Source organism: Prionailurus bengalensis, chromosome A1, assembly GCF_016509475.1.
Source record: "Prionailurus bengalensis isolate Pbe53 chromosome A1, Fcat_Pben_1.1_paternal_pri, whole genome shotgun sequence".
NCBI classification, from domain to species: Eukaryota; Metazoa; Chordata; class Mammalia; order Carnivora; family Felidae; genus Prionailurus; species Prionailurus bengalensis.
In genome coordinates this window covers 2,326,450-2,345,416 of record NC_057343.1, presented here as the reverse complement: position 1 = coordinate 2,345,416, position 18,967 = coordinate 2,326,450, and the positions used below count along the sequence as shown (strand labels likewise).

Here is an 18,967-nt window from a genome sequence, read left to right as displayed (position 1 = left end):
TCCCACCCTGCAGATGGAGTCAAACACAGTCTTCTGATGTCGCCTGCTGGGTATTTATCTACTTCCTCCCTTCTGCGGCTAGAGAAGAAGTTACAGGAAACAGACCAAGAAAAAAATCTTGGAGAGGGTCTTAATAGCAGTTTTTTGTTTTTCTCTGAAATACACGAATCGAAATGTGCATTTTCAACTTAAAGAAAAAACACTGATACGGGGCGCCTGGGTGGCTCCGTCGGTTGAGCGTCCGACTTCGGCTCAGGTCACAATCTCACGGTTAGCGGGTTCGAGCCCCGCGTCCGGCTCTGTGCCGACAGCTCGGAGCCTGGAGCCTCCCTTGGATTCTGTGTCTCCCTCTCTTTCTCTGCCCCTCCCCCGCTCATGCTTTGTCTCACTGTTTCTCAAAAATAAATAAATGTAAAAAAAATTTTTAAAAAAACACTAATATGAATATTATAATAGAGGAGAGATTCAACAGGTACACTTTTTTCACATATGCTTTGTTGATTTTTTTTATTTCTTTATTGATATTAATGAAGTCACTTGAAAAGAATGTAAAATTTAGCTACATTGAGAACAATTTTAAATATTCCATTTACCACATAAAATAAATATCAAAAATTACACATATGATAACTAGCAAAAAATAGTATACCTTTGAAATAAGAAAATAACTTATCCACCATTCATTGCTATAAAGAAAAGTACGAGTTATCGTGCTTTTTTTTGCAAGTTCCAAAAAGGTTTTATTACCTCCAGAGAGGAGACGTTCAGTCCTTGGCTGCCGCTTCCCTCATGTCTCCTCTCGGCACAGACGTGTGTCCCCACCCTGTTCGTGGTGAACTTGAGGACGCACTTGTCCTCGGAGACCTTGAGCAGCCCCATGGCACACCGCTCGATGGACAAAGCTGCACACCTCTCACATCACGTCCTGCGCGAGCCTGGTGTGCTTGCTGAGGCGCCCGTGGCCGCGGCTGTGCCTCAACTTGCTCCCGTCCTTAGTCACCTTGTGGCCCTCGTTGAGGCCCAAGGCCAAAGGGCAGCGCACAGCCACGGCTGCTACTCCTCAGGGACTCCCGCAGCGTGCGGCTCGTATGCGTTCTTGTAAACTGAGCAGAATTCTGGGGGCGCCTGGGTGGCTCAGTCGGTAAGCATCCGACTTCAGCTCGGGTCATGATCTCGCAGCTTGTGGGTTCAAGCCCCGTGTCGGCCTCTGTGCTGACATCTCGGAGCCTGGAGCCTGGTTTGGATTCTGACTCCCTCTCTCTGCGCCTCCCCCGCTCGCACTTTGTCTCTCTCTCTCTCTCTCTCTCTCTCTCTCTCCTTCAAAAATAAATATAGGGGCACCTGGGTGGCTCAGTTGGATAAGCGTCCGACTTCGGCTCGGGTCATGATCTCGCAGCTTGTGGGTTCGAGCCCTGCGTCGGGCTCTGTGCTGACAGCTCAGAGCCTGGAGCCTGCTTCGGATTCTGGGTCTCCCTCTCTCTCTCTCAAGGGTAAATAAACATTTAAATAAATAAGTAAATATTAATTTTTTTTTATTTTAAACTGAGCAGAATTCTCGATATAATACAGTCCTTAAAGATGTACTGAATATAAATTAAATACATTGTAAGGTATATAAACATGTTCTTATGATAGATGTATCAATCTCGCTTTGGGAAACAGAGTTCTCAAAATTGCATTCAGTAGCAAGTCATTTTTTAGAATGGTTCCAAATTTAAAATATTTTTAGAGAAGCATAGTCATTAACAGAATTTAATCCTCTCTTCTTGTGGCCCTTCCTTAAGGATTCATTAACAAATTTTTAAATATAGTTATTTAAAATACTTTCCTATTTGGCATGTACTTTTAAAACATTGCCATTTACTTTACAGTTAAATGTAAGAGATATGTATTGTTTTTCCTGTATTCCAAAGTGTCAGTTTCCTTTAAAAGCGTTTTCAGAGGGCAGATACTGAGAATGCTATTGTAGAATTATATTTTTTTTTAATTTTAATGGTAGAACTATATTGTTTATGATGTACTTGAGAGTGTAGGTGCTGTTTTATACTGTCTCAACTCTGTTTATTCAAGCTTTTCATTCAAGTCAGCATGTCAAAGAAAGACACTGGAATTTTCTTTCTCACAAAGTCCCCATTTAGAGGACGTGTACCTGTGTGGAAAGAAGAGAAGAGTGAGGCCTCCTCTTGGCACTAAGCCCACGTCAGTCTAGCATTTGGGCCATTTTTTCACATTACCATAGTCCTTTGAAAATTGGAGGGGGGAAAAAAGCCACTCTCCACTTTACTGAGGCTGCCAAGGGATGAAATACTTTGATCCTTCAACTGACACGAGAGCACTTCTCTCGGGTACAAGATATGACAAAACACATTGCTTTCTCTCTCCATATAAACGCTGAACGTTTTTAAGGAAAAATATCTGAAAACTCACTGTGGGCTTTTTTATTAAAAAGAAGTACACTGGCTCCAAAATAAAAACAACCAAAAAGTTGGTAATGCACAAAAATATAAGTCATTAAAAATATTATTTTAATATTATCATTTAAATTTAAAATATATGCCTGAAGTTATTTGTAGCTAAACCATTGAATTACCTGGATAGAAAGTCCTTACCTGCCTTGCTCTGAACTTGGGCCCCAAGTCTGTGCGCCATCTGATTGGGAGCCGTTAGGATCACTGCCATCACCCTCTGCGGGAGTTCATTCCTGTGTCTAGGCTACCATAGGCCTTAGTTCCCATTGCTTCTTCCACACGGATGTTATTTCGGACCATCAGTGACTTTTTAATTTTCATATTTAGTTTTCATATTCAGCCTTATCTGTCATCCCACCCCACTTAATTAAATTTTCATCCATCCTTTGAAGACCATTTTTAGAATTACTTCCTCTGTGACATCTCTGATCACCTCTGACATCTCTGCAAATGATTTCACATACTTCCAAAGTCGGTAACTTTTACTATCACGGTCTCTTAGTAGTATATAGCATTTTTATAAACATTTTTATTCCGGCCTCCTTGATGGAAGTATACAGTACCATCTATTACGAATTCTTGCCAAAAATCCAACTTGAATCTCAGCACACTTCCGGATCCAAGGACTAGTGTGTAGAAAATACAGAAGTTAGAGGAACATTTGAAATGACACCAAGAAGATGCAGTCAGCAAAATTCTAGACGCTAAGAAACTTTACAGGACTGACGACCAGGCATCTTCAACAACTAAGTTGAAAGAGAGGGGGGAAAGACACGGGAGAATCTATAGATTTTTTTTAAAGAGATTTACAGCACAGGGAACAAAAGAAAAATGTTAAGCTTTTGTGAATCAAAGTACACAGGAAAGAGAGTGAAAAGACAACCCACAGAATGGGAGAAAATATTTGCAAATCATATATAGGGGTTAAAATCCAGTATACATAAAGAACTCCTGTAACTCAACGACAACAAAAAACCAAACAACCCAATTGAAAGGGAAAGACTGGAATAGACATTTCTTTGAAGAAGATACGTGATTGACTAATTCCCACATGAAAAGATGCTCCACATCACCAACCATTAGGGAAATGCACATCAAAACCGTAATGAGACAGCACATCATAAATACCATTATTATCAAGAAAAAAATTAACAAGTGCTGGCAAGGATGTGGAGAAATGATAACCTCTCTGCACTGTTGGTGGGAATGGAAAATGGTGCCACCACTTTTGAAAAAAGCATGGGTGTTCCTCAAATTAAACATAGAGAATGACCATATGATCCAACAGTTCTCCTCTGGGTACATACCCAAAAGAATTAAAAGCAGAGATTCAAACAGATATTTTTACACCAATGTTTGTAGCAGCATTAATCACAATAGCCAAAGAGTGGAAACAACCCAGATGTCCATCAACGGATGGATAAACAAAATGTGGCCTATGCATATACTGGAGTATTATTCAACCTTAAACAGGAGTGGAATTCTGACACGTGCTACCATGTGGATGAACCTTGAAGACATGATGCTAAGTGAAGTGAGCCAGGCACAAAAGGACAAATATTGTATGGTTCCATCTGTATGAGGTCCCTAGAGTAGGCGAATTCATAGAGACGGCAAATAGGGTAGAGATTATAGGGGCTGGAGGCAGAATGAATGGAGTTAGTGTTTCATGGGTATGGGGTTTCAGTTTGTGGTGATAAAAAAAGTTTTGATAATCATTGCAAAACAGTGTGAATTTACTTAATGCCACTACCCTGTACATTTTTTTTTTAATTTTTTTTTTAACGTTTATTTATTTTTGGGACAGAGAGAGACAGAGCATGAACGGGGGAGGGGCAGAGAGAGGGAGACACAGAATCGGAAACAGGCTCCAGGCTTTGAGCCATCAGCCCAGAGCCCGACACGGGGCTCGAACTCACGGACTGCGAGATCGTGACCTGGCTGAAATCGGACGCTTAACCGACTGCGCCACCCAGGCGCCCCTACCCTGTACATTTAAAAATGGCTAAAATGGCAAATTCTGTTATGGGTATTTTGCCACAAGAACAACAAAAAAAAAGTGACCTGAGTCCTGTTGACCAAGTACAATGCAAGGACCTTCCTTGAATCCTGATTTGAGAACACTTGAAAAATTATTTTCCTGATACAGGGACGTTTGTAAAAGTGGTATGAATCTGATGATATTGAGGGATTATTGGTAATTATTTGGAGGGAGGGAGCCGTGCTTCTAGAGATACAGCTTGGATTTTCTACTATGAGATAATATATGAGATTTGTTTCAAAATAACCCAGTGGGAAGTGGGAGAAAGGAATGGAAAGAGGTATAGATAAACCAAGATCTGTCATTAATTACTAATGATTACATTATTACATAATGATTAATTATTATTACATAATAATTACATTATTAATGTCTGATAATTACTGAAGCTGATATATGTGTAATACAGTTATTCATTATATTCTCTCTACTTTTGTGTGTGATTGAAGTTTTCCATGATAAAGTTTTTTTTAATTGTGTATCTCGCTATTGTATCAAACTTATGATCCGGAAGGAAAATTTTTTTGGCTTATCAGGAGGCCATGATTTACGAGATACCTTTTCTGTATCTATTGCTCTTCTTTTCATTGCAGGCACATAAAACCAGACACTATCTATTTGAGCAAGAAAGGACAGACGTGGAGCTAGTGGCCAGACACAGAGCTGGCTTCAAGTTCAACTTAATCCAGGGCTCAGACATCACCAGTATCCATCTTTCATAGCTGCCAGTTAGGATTGGCTGCATTCTCAGGCCCTAAACACCGGCTGTCTGGCAGTTCCAGGCCCTCTTGCCACTGCCTCACATTCCTAAGTGAAACATTCTCACATCATCAAAGCCCAGGAGGGCTGGCGGAGGGAAAAAAAATGAAGTGAAGGATTCAGCGTTCTCATCAGAAATGCCACTCTGAATGACCCAGCCTGGGTCAAGGCCCATCGCGAGTCCCTGCAGCCAGACATGTGCAGCCTGCTCCTTAGCTTGGCTCAGCTTCTTGCCCATCTCTGCGCCGATTCTGTGAGAGGACAGTGATTGGCTGAGCCAGTCGGCATCCACCTTGAGGGGTGAGAATGGGTAGTCCTACGCCTGGCCTGCGTGTTGAGAATGGAGAAGGAACGGTTTCCCGAAGGAAGATCAAGTTACTGCTGCAAAGATTTAACTTTCTCATTTTAAATAATATAGTTTGGCCTTTGGTATACCAAGATCTCCGTTACTCTCCTGAATTTTCAAATTTGCTTCACTTGAGATACTGTGAATGGTGAAATTTGAGCGCGAATCGCATGAAGTGCCATGCAAATCAAACCTGTAGTGGATGCCTATTATTTGCTAGCCAACATCCATCCCTCCTTTTACTGGTAATCGTAACCTGTGAAAACACACAGTATCTTTTTTTAAGTATTAGTACTGTACTTAACTCTCTACTGTAGAAGTTTTCCACCGTATCAAAGAGACGTAAATTAAAGTAAAAATGAGTGTGTTTTTAATTCAGTGAAGTTTCCATATAGTACCTATATGTGATTACTTCTAAACCATCTAAAACTTATTTCCTGATGTTTTTATTTTCTCTCTTTCAGGACTGATATCATATACCGAGTATCTTTTCTTGCTTACCATCCTCACTAGTAAGTATCCCACAGTTTGTCTCTGTGATCACGTGGAATTCTCTGTTCTTGCCAAACAGTGTTTTGGAAGTTTGGCATTTATGTCTTTTTTCATTGCTATCTTAGTTTCCGTGTCAACAAAACGATACTGTTGGGTTAGATTATCCCTTCTACCTCCCTTGTACTATGGCTCCCCATAACTTTGTCTCCTTAAAAGACTTGTTGAACAGAAGAATGAGACTTAACCTTCGCATATTTAAAACCCCTCATTAGATACTCTTCAAACTTCCTGATCAGTACTCTTCAGACTGGTCATGAAAACCGAGGAATGAGTGAGAAACTTTCACAACTTGGAGCAGAGTAAGGAGACATAACAACTAAATGCAACATGATTTCTTTCAATTTTTTTTTAATGTTTATTTATTTTTGAGAGAGAGAGAGAGAACAGGGGAGGGGCAGAGAGAGAGAGAGGAAGAAACAGAATCTGAAGCAGGCTCCAAGCTCCTAGCTGTCAGCACAGAGCCTGATGCGGGGCTCAAACTCACAAGCCGTGAGATCATGACCTGAGCCGAAGTCAGACGCTTAACCGACTGAGCCACCCACGTGCCCCCAACGTGACTTCTTATATATGATCCTAAAATAGAAAAATAGCATTGATGGAAAAACATGAAATCCAAATAAAGTCTGTAGTTCAGTTGAAAATACTACTACCAGTGTTAATTCCTTAGTTTTGACAACGATACTGTGGTTATATAAGATGTTAAAAATAGAGGAAGCTGGGTGAAGAGTATGAGAACTCACTATGCTATCTTTACAACATTTCTTAGGGCTAAAATCATTTAAAAATAAAGTTTGTTTTTTTTCCTATTTATTTTTGAGAGAGAGAGAGAGAGCAAGCAGGGGAGGGGCAGAGAGAGAGGCAGACACAGAATCCGAAGCCAGTTCCAGGCCCTGAGCTGTCAGCACAGAGCCTGACGGGGGGCTCGAACCCACCAACAATGAGATCATCACTTGAGCTGAAGTCAGAGACTTAGCCAGCTGAGCCACCCAGGCGCCCCTCGAAATAAAAACCTTTTAAAAACCCTACTCTGAGAGGGGCGACGGTTGGTTAAGCGTCTGAGTCTTGATACTGGCTCTGGTCGAGGTCTGGCAGTCATGAGATCGAGCCTCGCGTCGGGCTCCACACGGAGCATGGAGCCTGCTTGGGATTCTTTCTGTCACTCTGTCTCTGCCCCTCCCCTGCTCACTCTCTCTCGCCCTCTCGCTCTCAAAATAAATAAATAAACCTAAAAAACAAAAACCCTACTCCGAGGAAAGGAAATCAAGAGTAATAATCTGTACGAAAATAGCCGAGCTATCATGAGAATAGAGGAAACCCCTGGTAGGGTTAGAGAAATAAATTAAGTTCTCAAATGGATTTTGCCTTGAGAAGCAGAGCGTTTAGCAGCAGAACATCACGTCTTCGGAAATAGATCAGCCTCTGAAAATTGTTATAAGAAGAGGTCGTTTTTTCTCTGTTGAGGCACTTGCATAATCGTTTCCGGAAGCTTTTTTTTTTTTTTCAAATTCGAAGACCTAGGGATCAGCAAATATAATTTGCATTTCACCAACATTTAAATAACTGTTCGCTTTTCACTTAATTACAGAACCCCATACTGGGTTTCATGTTGCTTTTAAAATGCTGGATGCAGATGGTAATGAGATGGTTGAGAAAAAGGAATTTTTTAAGGTAAGTAAATGCTACTTATTTTTGGCTTATCATAAAACACTTGGGTGTTTGTGTGATTTTACATTTCCATAAAAATAGAAATTATATCCACTGCTTACCTATGAAATGTCAAGAAATCCTTTGTACATTTGGAAGTGTTACATTTCCGTAGTGCAGCCTTGAGGGAAACTGTTGAGGAACAGAGTATAGGGTGCCTGTGGGAGAAATGGACTTAAGCATCTACGTTTTTCAGGGTTTTGTTTTATGATAATGATAGCGATAATATATATAATGTATATAACGAGAATAGAAATGATAGAAAAATGAAAAAGCTACAGTAGGTATAAATGGGTGCAGGTTTTCCAGGAATTTGCTAAGACTAATATTTGAAAAGCTGGAAATATGTTTAAGTGAAAGTATGTTTCCAAGACAACTCTAGGACATGTGACCAGTAAATTTTACTTCATTCCAAGAATGTTGATGGTAGTATTAAAAAATACCTCACTGTGCATAAACTGTTGAGTATGTGACAGAGTTAAATGTTATTTTTTTTAAACTTTTTTAACGTTTATTTATTATTGAGAGAAGGAGAGAGACAGAGCATGAACATGGGAGGGGCAGAGAGAGGGGGAGACACAGAGTCAGAAGCAGGCTCCAGGCTCTGAGCTGTCAGCACAGAGCCCGACACGGGCCTCAAACCCACGAACCGTGAGATCGTGACCTGAGCCGAAGTCGGAACCTTTACCTACTGAGCCACCCAGGCGCCCCGAGTTAAATGTTTTTTACCTATTAGAGTGTTTTGTGGAGAAAAAAACACAACATAGTAAATAGATAACACAGTGCTTTGTACATACTGACTTCTTTGAACTATGATTGGTAATGCATACATACATAAATGACCATGACTTTTTTTTTAAAAAAGCCCTTAAGACCTGAAGCAAATGGACTCTTTTACATGTAGGAATGTAAAAGAAACACACATTTTGGAAAACAAAATTGGCAGTTTCTTAAGTCTACTTGGCAATTCTACTCCCATGTATTTAGTCAAAGGAAGAAAACGTGTTCACCCAAAGACCTGTGTATGAATGTTCGTAACAGCTTTATTCATAATAGCCCCAAACTGGAAACAGAACCTACGTGTTCGTCAAGTGACTAGATAAACAAATTGTATTCATACAATAAAATACTACTCAGCGGTATAAAGGAAAAGTTACTGATAAACACAACAACATGGATGAATCAAGGTGAAACAGACAGTATACAGAGCGGGCGATTCCTCGGATACAAAACTCTAGAAAAGGAGCATATCTACACTAACAGAAAGCGGATCACTGGCAGCCTGGGGCTGAGAGGGAGTGAGGAGTTGACTGCAGTTTCCATGAGGGAGCCTCCTGAAGTGCTAGAAATATTTCAGATCTTGGAGAGGGTGGTAGTGACATGGGCATGTAAATGTGTCAAAACCCATCGAACTGTATGTGTTTTATTATCATACAAACTATACGTCAGTAACCCCTTTGACAAGGTTCCGTACCACAGGCTTTGCAAATTTAATTACTAAGATATTTGGTTCTCTGTATAAGAAACTGTCTCAAAGACTAGAAGCGAAGGACATAGCAAAAGTTCTAATCAGAGAATAAACATAAAACAGAAAATAGGCTCATAAGTATTTAACATATGTGGAAATCTGGAAGAGGATATAAAGAGTGCATGAATGTTAGCATACGGGGGAGACTAAGGTCAGCGACATGAACATCTGTGTGAATAAACAGGTGAAATTCTCAGTGTTGGAAAGTGTAGCACAACCCATCTTACCCAGTGTGGCCGCCATCGGTAATTGTTCCACTGCCTTAAAAAGTCTGTCCGAGTGGGGAATCATTTTGAAAGATAAAGATACTTACATAACAGACTTTTCAGTTAACTTAAGTAAATACACATCCTTTTTTTTTTTTTTTTAACATTTTTCTTTATTTCTTTTTGTATCCATTTTGGAACCAAGGCCTTTTCTTTAGAGTGGAGCCACTGAGTGGATTCTTGCTACACGGTCTCATCATTTATCATCTGCAGTTTCCACTTTGTTTTCTTTAAAGGGCAGAAAAAATGTGAAGACAGGTATGAAGCACTCAATGTAGAATCCTTCAAGATTTGGTGATTTTCCCCACTCTTTACAGACATACCCTAGCTAATCAGAAGCAACTTTTTTTTAGTAGTGTCCCTTCATAGCACAGCTCTGAAGTATTCCTCCCACTTTTTTATTGCAGCAACTCTTCAGACTCCTTTTTCATTGATGCAGGCATTTGCATTATTGCGAGTGACTTCACGCACACCCCTTGGTGTATGTAGTCAAGGCCCATGAACTCAATGAAACAAGCTAGCCACCAGGACAGGAATCGATGCAGCCTATCCCCTCGTGGCTTCCTTGACATGGCGTTTTCTGAGGGGCCTGGCAGCTCCCGGTGACAGTGGCCCACTCATTTCAGGGTGTTGCCAAACATAAGACACTCAATGTTACGCTTTTATATTTGGAGTTTATATCGCTTTCAAAAACAAAAAGAAAACTCACATAAACTGTCTTCTGTGCTTGGGGCATCCATTTCAGGCTCTTCTGGTTTCTTTCACCAAATTCAGTTGTCTTTGAAGCTACATTCTCACCTCAGGCAAAAAAAGGAGACCAATGTCCTAGTGTCCCCAGGTAGTTAGCTTCTACCTTCAGCTTTCTGGTGTTTCCAGAAAACCACGTTACTTCACAGAAATATTGAATTAAATAATCACGGTAACAAGTGCAATGAGCGTAATTGGTTTGGAAACACACAAAATTGGAGCAGACACTGAGCTCAGCTGCTGAGAGCAGGAATATGCAAGCAAGCTTGAGACTGGCCAGGAGCTCACTGGGAATATCTATCCCGGAGTTCTGCGGGGGCAGTAGGGAGCCTTGATTAATCTGCATTGGTTAAGTGTTTGGTTTTTTGGTTGGTTGGTTGGTTGGTTGGTTGGGTTTTTTTTTTTTTTTTTTTTGCTACATTTTATTTGAGGAAACAGAACCCAGTATACAACTATAGGAATTAAATTCTGGAATATCTAGAAAGGAATGGGCTCAGCATAACTACCCTCAATACCCTCAATATTTCAGACCAGTATGTTGGTATATAGTTCTTGAAGGTGTGCTAAAACACACAGAAAATACACCCTCACACTAGAACAGATACCTTTGGATTGTTGTGTGGTTAGGTGTGCTTTACAAAACACACAGAAAAGTTTCAAAACAGGAACGACTGAAATAATGGGAGGTAAGACGCTTCTTCATGAGGACCTATCTTAAAAGTAGGTGTGCGTCATGGAAAGACGAAATGTATGATCTTCTATGTAGAATCCAACAAAAACTCAGACTCCTAGAAAGAGATCAGATTTGTGGTTACCAGAGGCGAGGTTGGGAATTGAAGGAAGGTGGTCAAAAGGTACAAACTTGGAGCTAGAAGATGAGTCAGTGCTGGGGGCGTAACGTGCATCACGACAGCCATAGGGTTTACATAGGAAAGTGGTTAAGAGAGTGAATCCTAAGAGCTACCATAACAAGGAGAAGAGATTTTTTTTTTTTTTGCATGTGTATGAGATGATGGATGTTAACTTACTGCAGTACTCATTTCAGAACTTCTCTAAGTCAAATCATTGTACACAGGGAGGTATGTCGATTATATCTCAGTACAACTGGAAAAAGATAAGACTCATGGAGGTCTCCTTCTCTGTCTGTACCCCCCCTCCCCTGCTGGTGCTCTGTCTCTCTCTCTCTCTCTCTCTCTCTCTCAAAAATAAATAATAAAAAAAAAAACTTTTTTTAATTAAAAAAGGCATTGCTAGTTTCCTATCACTGGTGTCAGTGAGATAGATCTTTATGTCAGTTCTAGTCATCTAGTTTTTCTTCCAATCTCCATGTACCGGGAAGACAGGCAACAAAGCTTGTTAAAATTAGATACAAAATAGAGACTCTATTACTTGCACTCTCCAGTAAAGTAGCCCGCAGCCATAAGTAGCTTTTGGGCCCTTGAAATTTGGCTTGTGGCCAAAAAAAACTTAAGTTTTTAAATTTTAATTAATGTAAAATCTAAATTTAAAACCTGATATTCCCTTTAGGTATTCAGAAATTTTTACATGTGTTTGAAGCTACCTGGGTATAGGCAACCCCTTTTAAATTGTAAATCTTACGAAATCTGAACGCAGATCAAGTATTTCCAATGAAATGTAAATCTGAATTGATTGTTCTGTAAATGTAAAATCCACAGTGGATTTTGAAGAAAAGAGAAAGGAACCTAAAACATCTGAATTTTTGTATTAAATACATGATGAAGTGTGATGGGATATTAATTCATTTTCATGTGTCTTTTTTTGTTGTTTTTATTTTTTTGAATGTGGCTACTCAAAAATTTTAAATTACTTATGTAACTCCTTTATATTTCGATTGGACAGCACTGCTTTAGAATATACAAGACTATAAATTCTGAGAAAGTTTCGTACATATTTTATCATATGCCCTTAAAACAATTGTTTCAAATGCTGAAAAAGATTTTTCTTGCGCGTGGGTTTGCATCTTACATAAGAAAGCTGGAGGATTCCAGAGGATTGAAGTTGCCTAAGTATACTTCCAGATAAGTGAAGTTTCACTTACTGTTCAGAAAAACAGGTAGTAATCTTCCAGAATTCAACTTCTTAAAGTGGCAGAAGTTAAAAGTAACAAAAGTTATGGAGAAAACTATACTATGTAACTGCTTAAAGAACACTGGGAATGTTTCACATATTCAAAACATGTGGTTTGAAAAAGATAGAAATTGTGTCATTCTAACATCATTGTAAGCAAGTGTTAGCAAATTTGCTTGTTACCCACGAATCAGTATGGATAAAGTTTATCATTATAGAGCAACTGGATTATGAAGGCAGCATGGAATTCTACAGAGAAGTTGAGGGTAGTTTAAATGGACAAAATGGGGGAAAAATAATAAAATAAAATAAAATAAAATAAAATAAAATAAAATAAAATAAAATAAAATAAAATAAGGATTTCTAGGTATCATGGCTCCTACTCAGGACCTCAGATGAAAAATTACTCACAAAGCAAGCAGGAAAGGAAATACTAGGTAGTCATCATAAATTTATCTTTAAATTCAATTTCATTCAGCATAGGAAAACAGAAATAACCATATTGCTCTATTTAGCACCAACAGTCATTAAATGACCGTCATTACCGGTCCCTTGGGGAAAGAAACTTTATAAAGTACAGACCGCTGTAAAAGCATTGTTGCTGTCCCTGTGTGGCCGACATGTGAAGAGACACCTCAGAGGCAGAGTGCCCAATGTGAACTGTACTTCACCACCGGGAGAAAGCAGCGGACAGCTGTCAGAGATAATTGTGCTTCAGTTTTCAAAAATTATCTCTGTCCACAGTGTGAAAGCTGAACTAGAAGAGAAGAGATTGGAGATAGGTGGCTTGTTACACTATTACAGTAGTTCAGTTTACAACTGCGAATGCAAAGTGGGAAATACGGTCAAGACGTGCTGTGGAATAGGCTCTGAGGAACCTGGTTTCCAGCTGGATTGAAGAGGCGAGGGGAGAGGAGACATGAGTGGTCACTCCTTTTTCCAGCCCGCCTAACTAGGAATTATGGTGGCACTAACTGATCTAAGAGGACAGAAGACTAGCTCTTACTGAGGATTGGTTATGTTCAACATACATGTTGCATTGTTGCATCTTTGCAGCAACCTACAAGGTAAGTAGTAGTATCCCCATTTTAAATATAAAATCGATATACAGTCAATATAGCAGCCATGATTTGATTCCAAGTCAGTCCATCCAGTTCTACAGCCCTGCTCTTTCCTTAATGTTAGCCGGCCTCATTTGAAGGAGAATGCAGAGGAGGACTGGGTTGAAAAAGATCTTAACTCTGAGCTTGGAAATGTTGACCTTTATAAACTATTGGGACATCTCTGTAGAGATAGATATGAGTAGCAAGCAACTGTCTGGAGATAAGAATGTAGCCGGGATTAGGAAGCATCCTGATACAGGTGATAATTAAGTCATGAGAGTATGTGACCTAAAGGGGAGAATGTAGAGTGAAGAAGGATAAGATCAGAGTTTTGGAAAACAGTTGCATTTAAGAGGTTAAGCTGAAACTGAGAGGCCAAGAAGAAATTGAGAAGGAGCAGAGTACAAGAGAAGTAAGAAACAGCCCAGAAAGTGCAGGATAATGGAATCCAGGGAAGAAACGAGCAACAATGAAGTAATGTTTAACATCAAACTTTTTAAAAGTGGTCAAGTTGGATAGCGACAGAGTAGAGGACTCCTTAAATTTTGTAGGCCTTTGGGAGCCACTACAGAAGCAGTTTGAAAATAGTGGTAGGGACCAATGCCATAGAGCAAAAGACTAACGAGGAGTGGATAGGAAATGCAAAATCGATTGGAGGAGTTAAGATGGCACAGTAGCACGGGGACCCTGGGCTTCCTTCAAACACCGCTAAATCAACATCAAGTCATTTTGAGCACAGGAAATCAGTGTGAGAATTAAGAGAACAATCTGCATAATTTGAGGGAGAGAACCTGGCAGGCTTATTTTAACAAAGAAATCAAAGCACACCTAGTTGAAAGTCCAAACACTGCCCACTGCAAGCAAGGAGGAGCTCTGCAGAGGACTGACCTCGGGGAAGGAGCAGCCAAATCACAGTAGCAAAGTGTAGACCACGTACACCATGAATACTTTCTGAAGCACCAGGCCCTGGACAGTGTATGACCCCTTCTTAAGATAGCAAGACTCTCAGGAGCAGGAAGCATAACAAGCTTTCGTAACACACAAAGACAGAAACCTAGAGAAAATGACAAGGTGGAGGAACCCCCCACCCCACAAAGAAAGATCAAGAAGAAACCACAGCCAGGGATTGGCTCAAAACAGATATAAGCAATACATCTGAACAAGAATTCAGAACAGTAGGCTTGAAAAAAGCCTAGAAGACACCAGAGAAACCCTTGCTGCAGAGATAAAAGACCTAAAAACTAGTCAGGCCAAAATAAAAAATGCTATAACTGAGTTCCAAAACCAACAGGATGGAATCACAATGAAGGCGGAAGAAGCAAAGGAACAACTGGGTGACATAGAAGATAAAAGTATGGAAAATAATGAAGCTGAAAAGAAGAGGGGAAGAAAAGTATTAGATCGTGAATATATACCTAGGGAACTCAGCAGTTCCACGAAGTGCAATAATATTCATACCTTAGCAGTCCCAGAAGAAGAGCAGGGAGAAAGGGGGAGAGGGTTTATTTGCACAAATTATAACTGAGAACTTCCCTAGTCTGGGGAAGGAAGAGGCATTCAAATCCAAGAGGCACACAGAACTCCCCTGAGAATCAACAAAACAGGTCAATACCAACACCTATCATACTGAAACTTGCAAAATACAAAGATAAAGGCACAAAGATCCTTAATCTACAAGGGTAGACACATTAAGTTTAGCAGACACATAGAAACGTGGCAGGCCAGAAGGGGGTGGAATGATATATACAGCGTGCTGCAGGGAAAAATATGCAGGCAAGAATACTGAATCTAACAAGGCTGTCATTCAGGATAGAAGGAGAGGTAAAGAGTTTCCAGGATAAACAAAAACTAAAAGAGTTTGTGAACACTAAACCAGCGCTATAAGAATTATTAAAGGGGACCCTTTGAGCAGGAAAGAGAGACCAAAAGCAACCACGACCAGAAAGGAACAGAGATGATCTACAGGAACACAACTTTACGGGTAATACAATGGCACTAACTTGATATCTATCAGTAATTACTCTGAATATAAATTGACTAAATACTCCAATCAAAAGACGTAGGGTATCGGAATGGATTTAAGAAACAAGACCCATCAATATGCTGCTTACGATAGATTCATTTTAGACCCAAAGACAGCTTCAGATTGAAAGTGAGGGGATGGAGAACCATTTTTCATGCTAATAGGCATCAAAAGAAAGCTGGAATAGCCATACTTCTATCAGACGAACTAGATTTTAAATGAAAGACTGTAATAAGAGATGAAGAAGGGCATTGTATCCTAATAAAGAGATCTACTCAACAGGAATATCTAACAGTTGTAAATATGTATGCCCCAAACTTGGAAGCAGCCAAATATATGAATCAATTAATAACAAACTTAAGCTCACTGATAATCATATAGTAATAGTAGGGGACTTACAACACCCCACTTATAGCAATGGACAGATCATCTAAGCAGATCATCAAGGAAACAATGGCTTTGAACGACACACTGGACCAGATGGACTTAACAGATACTTTCAGAGCATTTTGTCCTAAAGCAGCAGAATACATATTCTTTTCAACTGCACATGGAACATTCTCCAGACTAGATCACATACTGGGTCACGAATCAGGCCTTAACCAATACAGAAAGATAGAGATCATACCATGCATATTTTCAGACCACAATGCTATGGAACTTGAAGTCAGCCACAAGAAAAAATTTGGAAAGACCACAAATACTTGGAGGTTAGAGAACATCCTACGAAGGAATGAATAGGTTAACCAGGAAATTAAAGAAGAAATAAAAAATACATGGAAGCAAATGAAAATGAAAACACAACATTCTAAAATCTTTGGGATGCAGCAAAGACAGTTATAAGAGGGAGTATGTAGGCCATAGCTCAAGATGCAAGAAAAGTCTCTAACTCACAACCTAACGTTCCATCTAAAGGAGTTGGAAACAGAACACCAAATAAGCCTAAAACCAGCAGAATAATAAAGATTAGAACTAAAATAAATGATGAGCAATTCTATGCCAACAAATTGGGCAATCTGGAAGAAATGGATACATTCCTAGAAACATAAACTACCAAAACTGAAACAAGAAGAAATAGAAAATTTGAACAGACTCATCATGGCCAGCAAAGAAATTGAATCAATAATCAAAAATCTCCCAACAAACAAGAGTCCAGTGCTGGATTGCTTCCCAGAGGAATTCTACCAAATATTTAAAGAAGAAATCCTACCTATACTTCTGAAACTGTTCCAAAAAATAGAAAAGGAAGGAAAACTTCCAAACTCATTCTGCGAGGCCAGTATTACCTTAATTCCAAAACCAGACCAAGACCCCACTAAAAAGAAAGACTACAGACCAATATCCCTGATGAACATGGATGCACAACTCTTCAACAATATACTAGAAAATCAAATCCAACAGTATATTAAAAGAATAATTCACCACAATCAAGTGGGATTTACTCTTGGGGTGCAGGGCTGGGGGTTCAAGATCTGCAAATCAATCGACGTGATATGCCATATTAATAAAAGAAAGGATAAGAACCGTGTGATGTTTTCAATAGACACAGAAAAAACATTTGACAAAATACAGCATCTTTTCTTGATAAAAACCCTCAAGGAAGCAGGGATAGAAGGAAAATACCTCAACATCATAAAGGCCATATATGAAAGGCCCACAGCTAATATCATCCTCAATGGGGAAAAACTAAGAGCTTTCCCCCTGAGATCAGGAACATGACAGGGATGTCCACTCTGCCCACTGTTATTCAACATTGTATTGGAAGTCTTAGCCTCAGCAGTCAGACCACACAAAGGAATAAAAAGCATCCAAATCAGCAAGGAAGAAGTCAAACTTTCAGGCTTTGCAGATGGCATGATACTTTATGTGGAAAACCCAAAATACTCCACCAGAGAAATTGCTAGAACTGATACCTGAATTCAGCAAAGTCACAGGATACAAAATGAACGTACAGAAAACTGTGGCATTTCAATACACCAATAATGAAGCAACAGAAAGATAAATCAAGGAATCAATCCCATTTACAGTTGCACCAAAAACCATTAAGATACCTAGGAATAAACCTAACCAAAGAGGTGAAAGGTCTGTACCCTGAAAACCGTAAAACACCGATGAAAGAAATTGAAGAAGACACAAAGAAGTGGAAAAACATCCCATGCTCATGGATCAGAAGAAAAAATGTTAAACTGTCTATACTACCCAAGGCAATCTACACATTTAGTGCAATCCCTATCAAAATAACACAGCATTTTTCACAGAACTAGAACAAACAGTTCTGAAGTTTGTATGGAACCAGAAAAGACCCCGAGTAGCCAAAGTAATGTTGAAAAAGAAAAGAAAATCAGGAGGCATCAAAATTGCAGACCTCAAGCTATATTATAAAGCTGTAATCATCAAGACAGTATGGTACTTGCACAAAAACAGACAGAGATCAGTGGAACAGGATAAAAAACCCAGAAGTGGACCCACAACTGTATGCAATTAATCTTTGACAAAGAAGGAAAGAATATCCAATGCAAAAAAGACAGTTTCCAACGAATAGTGTGGGGAAAACTGAACAGCGACATGCAGAAGGAACCTGGACCACTTTCTTACACCATACACAAAAATAAACTCAAAATGGATGAAAGACCTAAATGTGAGACAGGAAACCATCAAAATCCTAGAGGAGAACACAGGCAGCAACCTCTTTACCTCAGCTGTAGCAACTTCTTACTAAACATGTTGCTGGAAGCAAGGGAAACAAAAGCAAAAATGAACTGTTAGGACTTCTTCAAGATAAAAAGCTTCTGCACAGGGAAGGAAACAGTCAACAAAGCAAAGGCAACCTGTGTCATGGGAGAAGATATTTGCAAATGACATACCAGATAAAGGGCTAGTATCCACAATCTGTGAAGAGCTTACCAAACTCAACACCCAAAAAATAAATAATCCAGCTAAGAAGGAAATAGGCAGAAGACATGAATAGACATTTCTCCAAAGGAGACACACAAATGGCTAGAAGACACATGAAAAAATGCTTCCACATCACTCATCATCAGGAAAATACAAATCAGAACCACAATGAGATACCACCTCACACCTGTCAAAATGGCTAAAATGAACAAGTCAGGAAACCACAAATGTTGGTGAAGATGCAGAGAAAGGGGAACCTTCTTACACCATTGGTGGGAATGCAAACTGGTGCAGCCACTCTGGAAAACAGTATGGAAATTCCTCAAAAGTTAAAAAGAACTACCCTACAACACAGCAGTTGCACTACAATACAGGAATTGTATTTATACAAAGTATACAATAATACTGATTCGAAGGGGCAAATGTACCCCATTGTTTATAGCAGCA

At 39.5% G+C, this 18,967-nt stretch overlaps 1 protein-coding gene across 2 annotated transcripts in view; it reads left to right on the top strand.

Moving 5' to 3' along the window:
- Positions 1-18,967, top strand: part of MICU2 (mitochondrial calcium uptake 2) — a 142,478-nt gene that overhangs the window by 73,553 nt on the left and 49,958 nt on the right. For both annotated transcript variants that reach the window (XM_043575034.1, XM_043575043.1), the window contains exons 5-6: positions 6,079-6,126; positions 7,752-7,834. In XM_043575034.1, the coding sequence (XP_043430969.1) occupies positions 6,079-6,126; positions 7,752-7,834 (131 nt within the window). The remainder of the gene's footprint in view (positions 1-6,078; positions 6,127-7,751; positions 7,835-18,967) is intronic.